The sequence below is a fragment of the Gekko japonicus genome, unplaced genomic scaffold, assembly GCF_001447785.1.
Source record: "Gekko japonicus isolate JY-2015 unplaced genomic scaffold, Gekko_japonicus_V1.1 scaffold859, whole genome shotgun sequence".
In the NCBI taxonomy this organism is placed as follows: Eukaryota; Metazoa; Chordata; class Lepidosauria; order Squamata; family Gekkonidae; genus Gekko; species Gekko japonicus.
Genome location: NW_015167077.1, coordinates 151,178 through 159,811, shown reverse-complemented (window position 1 = coordinate 159,811; position 8,634 = coordinate 151,178). Strand labels below are relative to the sequence as shown.

The following is an 8,634-nucleotide window of genomic DNA, read 5'->3' as shown; positions in this document are numbered from 1 at the left end:
CAGTGCCAGGGTCTGGACTACGTCAGCCTCAGGACCCGGGGGGAACCCCACCCCGGCGTGCGCGTCACCAGGAAGTGACGTTATGACACCGGGCATGCTGGGGGCGGGGCCACGACTATCCGAGGGGGGAACTCTATGCTCCCGAAGATTTTCAACTTGGCAACCCTAGTTACAAATGGGTCTGCTAAAGTTGCCTTTTGCCTTGTTTTCCTATAGGAGACAAAGAGCACCCCCGGGAGCGGATATGCTTTAGGGGAAAGAGGGCAGGATGGTCATAGATGGGCAGTCCAAACTGCCTTCCCCCCCCCGACCCAAATGACTACTATTTGCAGAAAGTCAAAGAGGGAGGAGATTTAGTCATAGATGTCCAGTGTTTTTTTTGTTTCACCATCTGACTGGTCAAGCCAGTCAGTTGGAGAAACAGGTTTAATTGCCCCGAGGAAGAACCTCTAACACTGAAATGCGCTGGGCTGTAATATGCTAATGAGTTCATGTGCACTTTTGAAGTGTCATCTGCCTTTCCAGCCACGCTAAGCAGCCAAGCTGAATGTGGCAGAAGCCTTAAAATGCAACCAGCCTGACAGAAAGCGTTCTCCAGCATCCCCGCTGACGCCCTTCTTACAACCTCACACTCCCGATTCAGCAAGCCACTGCTGTATGGGCAGCTCCCGTCATGAAGGAGGGGAAAGGACCACCAGTAGTTCAAGGGGCCGTTCCTCCTCCTATAGCTGATGATGGGAAAGGCCTAGTTGTCCATGCAGGGTAGTACTGTGGAACTGTAGGTTGCCATCTCCAGGTGGGGAAATACCTGGAGATTTTCGGGTAGAGCCTGAGAAGGGTGGGGTTTGGGGGGGGGGAAAGGGACTTCAATGAGGTATTAATGCCATAGAGTCCACCCTCCAAAGTGGCCTTTTCCTCCAGGTGAACAGAACTCCGTCACCTGGAGATCAGTTGTGATCCCAGGAGATCTTCAGCTACCGCCTGGAACTTGGCGACCCCGAGTATGATGCTTGAACGGTGAACTGAACTCAGAAATGCGCATATAAGCCAGTTTGTGAGGGTCCGTGGCTCAGTGGCAAAGCATGTGCTTTGCCTGCAGATGGTCCCTGCTTCACTCCTGTACTAGCTCAAATAAATAAAAGGCTGGGAGTTCCACAAACAGAGCTCCCAGTCTGCTTCATTGTAAAAAAACAGGTTTGTGGGGGCATGATTCTGATGGACTTGACGGAAGGTTGGAATTTAAACTTTCCCCTCTCCCCATTTTTTTTCACTCTGAGATGGCCCTCGGGAGCCACCTTTTGTCCTGCTGAAGGAAACATACGGGCACTGTGTGCCCTAACAGGGCCAGTAATGGTTCCCCAAGGTTGTTTCAGGTCAGGAAAATAGTGAAGATGGAAATCTGAACACCATGCTTTCCTCAAACCACTGTCTCATTTGGAGTCAGCACTAGCGTTGCTGGCAACTGGCAGAAGAGGGAAGGGACAGAGAATGGGAGAGAATGATGCTGCTCTATGGTTTTAACATAGAGTTTTGGGTGGATCTTAGAGCATCACACCAATGTGATAGCACTTCCTGGTTTCTGCCAGAAGTGGTGATGTCACTTCCTGGTTTATGCCAGAAGTGCCATCAAATGACAACTCTTCTTCCCCACCCAGGGCTATTTTTGGGCAGGAACGCACAGGAACAGAGTTCCGGCTGGCTCCCAAGTTGACCACGCCCAGCAGGAACTCATTAGCATAATAGGCCACACCCAACAGCAGAAACTCATTAGGATTGGCTACATTAGGGGTGTGTGGCCTAACATGCAAAGGAGTTCCTGCTACAAAAAAGCCCTGGGTTTTGACAACAAACAAGGTAGACAGAATAAGAAGCAAAAGGTGGGTGTGGCTGGATAACCACACTTCCGGTAACATGGGGGTGCGGCCTAATGTGGTAATGAGCTATGCTGTCAGGGGTGTGAACTAATATGCTAATGTGTTCCTGCTGTTGGGTGTGGCCTATTATGCTAATGAGTTCCTGCTGGGCTTTTTCTACAAAAAGAGCCCTGCCCCCACCCATTTTCCCCCTGCCACCCTGCTGAGTCGCAGATGGGATAGTGGGCAGAAGGTGGGAGGTCGCTTGCCACAGAGGGAGACCTGGCACGCCTAATCACCATGCCAGTTTTTAGGGAATAAAATCTCCAGAGCTGCAGTCCCAGAAAGGCTCCACCAGTCAGAGCAGACAACACCGAGATCGACTGACTTGGATTCAAGACATTTTCATTAGCAGTCCTGTTAAGAGACACGATGAAGGAAATGGAAATCGCTCTTCTGGACAACCACACCGTGAAGCCTGGTTCCAGTGTTTAGATTTTAATTCAACCGTCTTGTAATCTGAACTCATTGTCTTGTGCTCCCTTTATCAGAACATTCTGCATGGTGGCCAGAGATTAAACAAACAATACATGGTCGCTTGGGGAAATGTGACAATCCTCTGCAAAATAGGATGCAAGTTTTGAAAAAAAAAACCCTTCATAAATAAAAAAAGAATGGTCCACTTGTATTCCGATGGCTTTGAGTTTTTATTCCAGCCTTAGTGCAAAGATTTTCACAATGTTTAAAAAAAATGTACCCGTATTGAACATCCTTAAACTGCAGAGTCTTGGGGGAAATGGTTCTTCCAGAAGGTTGACTCTCCCTTATTTTCTCTGCTCATCAGCTGTAAGGGAGCTCCCAGGGTTTGGCTAAAAGTACCAACTCGGTTCCACTGGTACCTCGCTCTGGTTCAGGGCTCTCTCCCGAAGTACCAGTTCCAAGCACTCCACTGTCGGTGGGTATGTTTCAAGCTCAAATTTGTTAGCAAACAGGCTTTTGGAGTTCAGCAGCCACCTCAGGTCACCAGTCCCATAGATACAGATGTTTCTGACGTAATGACCTGCAAAGGCATAAAATGTCTCATAAAAACAGTGTAAGGGACAGACAAGGAGGACTAAGGGCAATCTTGCACTGAGATCTTTGCAACCAATCTTACCCACATGTTAGACAAATGGACATCCCACTGATTTCAGTGAGACTGGCTCCTAAGAAAGTGTAGCGAGGATTGTGCCTCATTAATTAATTAATTAATTAATTAATTCTGCTTATTCCTTCTATTCATCCCAAGGAGGACCCAAAGTGGCTTACGTCATTCTCCTCCCCTCTGTTTTATCCTCACAACAACCCTCTGAGGTAGGTTAGGCTGAGACTGGCCCGAGGTCACCCAGCAAACTCCCATGGCACCAGTGGAGATTCAAACCTGGATTTCCCAGATTCTAGTCCGACACTTTAACCGCTACACCACGGTGACTCTCTGGCCTCTTTCCAAGCTTTCTTTCATTTTAAAAAAAAGTTTAGTGAGCATACAGGTTCATTACTGTAAGCAGGGAATATTTAGTATTCAGTCTTGTTGCTTTCATCATATATTCTTCAGCTATCACTCCTGTAATGTTCACACATACAATCACACAAATACTTAAAGTATATTTTCAGGCAGGAATGGTGGGGCAAGAAGCAGGCCCGTCGCTATGGCGAGGTATTTCGGGGCTCTGCCCCCTCAAATGAGAGGCATGCCCCACAACAGTGCTGGTTCTTACCTATAAAGCCCTATATGGTCTGGGTCCAGCCTACCTGAGGGACCGCCTTTCCCCGTATGTTCCCCCAAGAGCACTACGGTCTGGGGCCCGAAACTTATTGACTGTGCCGGGCCCCAAAGATGCTAAATTGGCCGTCACAAGGGCTAGGGCTTTTTCGGTGGCGGCCCCCACCTGGTGGAACGAGCTCCCAGAGGAGATCAGGGCCCTGCGGGATCTGGTACAGTTCCGCAGGGCCTGCAAGACAGAGCTCTTCCACCAGGCTTTTGATTAGGGGCCGCCGCCACCCCCCCTGCTATTACCATCATTGGGGGGGGAAGGGCCCTAGGATGGAATGAAGAAACACCGGAATTGACACCCAATATTAAGGACACGGAATGCCTACCAGGGTGTTGGAAGTGGATGCGGTCGACATCTCCCGAGGCTCTGAGATTGTTGAGCACTTTAATGTATTGTATTTATTGTTTTTAAACTGTATAACTTGTTTTAAATGTAATTTAAATTGATGTTTTACTATGGTAAGATCTTTTACTATGTAAGCCGCCCTGAGCCCTACGGGGGAGGGCGGGATATAAATCTAATAAATGAAATGAAATGAAATGAAACAGCTGCTGCCCCTCCCTCCCCTCCTGTGACATTAAAAGGGCCCTCCAGCTGATCGGCGGGAACACGTGGCCCGCCGATCAGCTGGAGGGCCCTTTAAATCTTGTAGCTGCCCCTCTCCCTTCCCTCCTCCAAGATTCAAAGGGCCCTCCAGCTGATCAGTGGACTCTTTAAATCTTGCAGGAGGGGAGGGAGAGGGGCAGCTGCCAGCAGCACACCCTCCTTGATCTCCAAGCTGCGATTTCGCCACTTGGAGATCAAGCACAGGCAGCCCCTGCTAGAAAAACAGCATTTAAAGGGAACCCGCTTGGAGCTCAGGGAAGATATGTGGCTGCCCCTCTCCTGCTGCCCTACAAAATTTCCCCATGTCCCACCAACCCAAAATTTCTGGCTATGGGGCTGGCAAGAAGAGATACATGAACACATGAAGCTCCCTTATCCTGAATCAGACCCTTGGTCTTTCACGGTCAGTATTGGCAGCGGCTCTCCAGGGTCTCAGGCAGGGGTCTTTCTCATCACCGAACTGCCTGTTCCTTTTTTACCTGCAGATGCCGGGGACTGAACTTGGGACCTGTGGCATACAAAGCAGATGCTCTACCACTGAGCCACAGCCCCTCCCCCTGTTTCTTTTTTATCACCAGACTGCACAGGTGATGTTAACATCTGGCAGATCCTCCTCAGGAGGGCAGAATGCCAGGTAAAGGCACAGAACCAAGTGCCCCTGGACCTGGATAATTTAAGTTCAGAAATGCATCTGATTTAATGGAATCTTTTTTTAAAATAAATTCCATAAAATAGAAGAAAAAACTAAAACTTCAGCACAAAGCAAGGTGATGGGACGCAGGACATTCTGTGGGAATGACAGAAACAAACAAAAGCGTATTAGAAACAATGAAAGCATGTCCTTTACCGTGACACCCTCCGTGAAGGTCTGTCATATCACTCCACTTAATAGCTCGCAAGTCACCTTCCCATGAAGCATTTGGCATGGAACCAGGGACACCTATTGTGTGAAAGAGAGAACAGAAGAGAAACATCATCCTTTCTCAGAAAGTCCCAAGTTTGTCTTGAACATGCCGGATAGTCTACTGAAGACTGTATCTATCCTCCTGTGAATTATCTCACTGTTGATTTTCTTTGCAAAGATACTCGGACACATGAAGCTGGCTGATACCGAATCAGACTGTTGGGGGACACAGGAGGATTTGATCCACAAGAGGGATGGATCGGGGGGGGCGCACCCGTCCCTGATCCATCTCTTCCGGCTGAAGATGCGGAGTTAAAATAAACCTGCAAAACACTACTACCTACCAGAAAATCCGTGGCACGGGCAACCGTGTGATCGCCGACGCGCCCGTCTCCCGCAGCATGCGAGGCCCCCTGCCGAATTGCGCAGGTGCACACATGCGCAGCTGACTCGCCTCGCTCTCCTGTCCGTGGCTTCCCCCTTGCATCTGATCATGCTGGGGAGCATATGCTCGGGGGGGGGGATCTGCCTGATCCCGCTGCCATGCTTCTCTTTTGCTGCGGCTCTAAAAAGCCGCACTTCTGCCCTGGCTTTTCCTGCGGTGTGACCGGGGCCGGGGTCCATCTAGGTCATTATTGTCTGCTCTAACTGGCAACAGCTCTGCAGGGTCTTGGGTGCAGGTCCTTCCCATCACCGACTGCCTGTTCTGGAGATGCAGGGATGAAACCCAAAACTTTCTGTGTGCAAAGCACATGAGCCCCCACCCCTACCCATGACCACCGATGTCACTGGCAACCCTTGGATTTCACTTGGATCAGCAGAAGGCTGAATTAAAATGTTAATTCCCAATAATTAATCAGTGATGACAACAGTTTTGCACCCCAGAGTCAGGCCATGTTTTTCTGAAGAACTTTCCCCTCATCACAGCTCAAAGATCACGCAAGACTCATGCTCTGGCGCTGACAACAGGAGATGCTCAGAACTGGGTGGCCACTTTGTTTTTTTTGACTGGCTCTGCTCCTGGGTGTTTAACTCCAGCCTCACGCAATGACCCTGACCTAGACAGCCCCAGCTAGCCCAGTCCCCTCAGACCTCAAAAGTGAAGCAGAGTCGGCCCTGGTTAGTATTTCGATGGGAGACCACCAAGGAAATCCAAGGTCCTACGCAGAGGCTAGCATTTATCTTGTTCTTAAGAGGGCAAGACTCCGAAAGAGACAATTAAGTTCTCTTCAAAAGAATCGTGCTTGAAGGCTACTTCGCTCGTTCTGTTGGTTAAGCAGAGGCAGGCGATGACAAACCACCTCTGAATGTCTCTTCTCTTGAAAACCCTACGGGATCGACATAAGTCAATGGCGACTTGTCGGCTTTACACACACAACACAATGAAATTGTGCACAATATTATTTTATAGATGGATGCTTTGATGAAATTCATTTCATTACATTATTTTTTTTCCCTTCAGGGAGCTCAAGGAGAAATATACAAGGTTCTCAGGTGGATTTCCACTCAGACACTAGGGTTGCCAACAGGCCTGGAGATAAATTCACCCCCCCTCCCTATTTTGCTTATTTCTTCTTCAGTGCCTGTTTACAGTCCTGTCACTGACTGTTCTCGGCTGTTGCTCAGTCTATCTTTTCCCCTTCAGCTGCATGGAGCCAGGGTGAATTGGCTTTGTAATGTAACAGCACAGCTGGATTTGACTGGCTACATGACCCCAACCCATCCCCTCACTGTTCCAAAAGCTGCTAATAGCCATGGGGGCGGGGGGGGGGTCAGCAATGCTGCAGTAACTGATTGGCTTCAGCACAATTTGCCACAGCAAAGCCAAAATATTTCCTTCCTTTGGCGGAAGCAGATGGGCTACGTTTCCCTGTAGATAAGTGTCAACGGACAATAACAAGCGTGCAGGCCAACTTTTGCAGGTTGCACGCAGGATTCTATACTCAGTTTTCACTGCATAGGAGACAAAAGTGTCAGTAAAGCCTAAAGGCGTTAGATGACTATAGTGGTAATGAACTCCCACAACTGCAGGCTGCATTGGTGAGTTGGGCTATCATCGGCAATATTGTCTGCCTACGCTGAGATTTCAAAAGGTTTTCTGTACAATAAATCGTGGCCTAATAATCTGAACGTGTTACATATGCAATCTTTAATATTTTGTGAGATTGTGATGAAGCTTTTGGAGACTCGCAGTGAGAGAAAAAGAATAGAAACTTAAGAAATCAATAGATGGTCCCTGCCACACGGCAGGAAAAAAATTAGCCAAAGTGCAGCAAATCAGAGCCACACCAAAGTAGAGATGCCGCGGTGCCATTGCTCCCCGGCACGATCAGATGCCGGGGAGGAAGCTACCATCGGGAGGGGGAGCCTGCCGAACTGCGCATGTGTGAGCATGCGCAGTTCAGCCAGGCGCCGGGATGTGCTGGCGGAAGGACACGCCGGCGATCCCACGGCCGGCTTTGATGCGGCCTTCCTGGACGAACCACCATGGTAGGTGGTTCATTTTTGCTGCGGGGTTTTGGGCGGAAGGGCCGGATCGGGAACGGGCGCGCAACGCTTCCCAGATGTTGCAGTGGGATCACGCCCGTTTGCTGCGGCCCCGATCCGTCCCTCTCCCGGCCCAAAACCTCTCGTGTGACCGGGGCTGATGTATGCTTCCTGGGTCACTTATCTTCAGGAAAACTGATAAACAGTATAATCAAAGAATTTCCAAGTCAGTCATTTTACAGTGCTAACCAGAACAGGGACAAAATGAAGGGGGGAGGAGGAGAAAGAAACATTTCATTGGAAACTCCCAGGAAGATGAGTTTCCTATTACTCTTTGAGCCCTGGCCTAGATAGCCCAGGCCAACCTGATCTCGTCAGATCTTGGAAGCTAAGCAAAATTGGCCTTGGTCAGCATTTGGATGGGAGACCACCAAGGAATACCAGGGTCACAACACAGAGGCAGGCAATGGCAAACCACCTCTGAGCATCTCTTGCCTTGAAAACCCCATGAGGTCGCCATAAGTTGGCTGCGACTTGACAGCACTTTACATACCCATTACTGCAGGAGCTGAGGAGTTATGTAACTGTCGATCACTCTGAGCCCAGCTAAGGAAATCAGAGAAGTCCACAAGGTAGGCTTACTGTGCCATCCTAGGCAGAGTTATGCCCTTCTAAGCCCAATGATGTCAATGGATTTAGAAGAGTGTAGCTCTGCATAGGGGTGATTGCTGATTTGTACAGGAATACTCCTCTGTACAAAGGATGAGATGGTTAGGCAGTGGAGAGCGATGAACGGCGGCGGCGGCGACGAAAAAATGGCGGCTGGTCGAGGCGAGGAGGCGAACGAAAGGAGGCCGGACTAACAAGGTGCGGAGGCAGAGCAACGTGGCAGGCCGGAGCCTGACTTGGATGGAGGGCCGTTGCGAGCATGCGCGGAAGCACGGAGTGGTCCAGGCCTGGAGGCGGAGTC

The 8,634-nt window shown here is 49.6% G+C and overlaps 1 protein-coding gene across 2 annotated transcripts in view; it reads right to left on the bottom strand.

Annotated features, from left to right (window-relative positions):
• Positions 1-2,014: 2,014 nt before the first annotated feature.
• The window catches only part of GCNT2 (glucosaminyl (N-acetyl) transferase 2, I-branching enzyme (I blood group)), a 65,360-nt gene continuing 58,740 nt past the window's right edge, over positions 2,015-8,634 (bottom strand). For both annotated transcript variants that reach the window (XM_015412790.1, XM_015412789.1), the window contains exons 2-3: positions 5,121-5,213; positions 2,015-2,913 (exon numbers count right to left, since the gene is read on the bottom strand). In XM_015412790.1, coding sequence (XP_015268276.1) covers positions 2,723-2,913; positions 5,121-5,213 — 284 coding nt within the window. In that variant the 3' untranslated portion in view covers positions 2,015-2,722. The remainder of the gene's footprint in view (positions 2,914-5,120; positions 5,214-8,634) is intronic.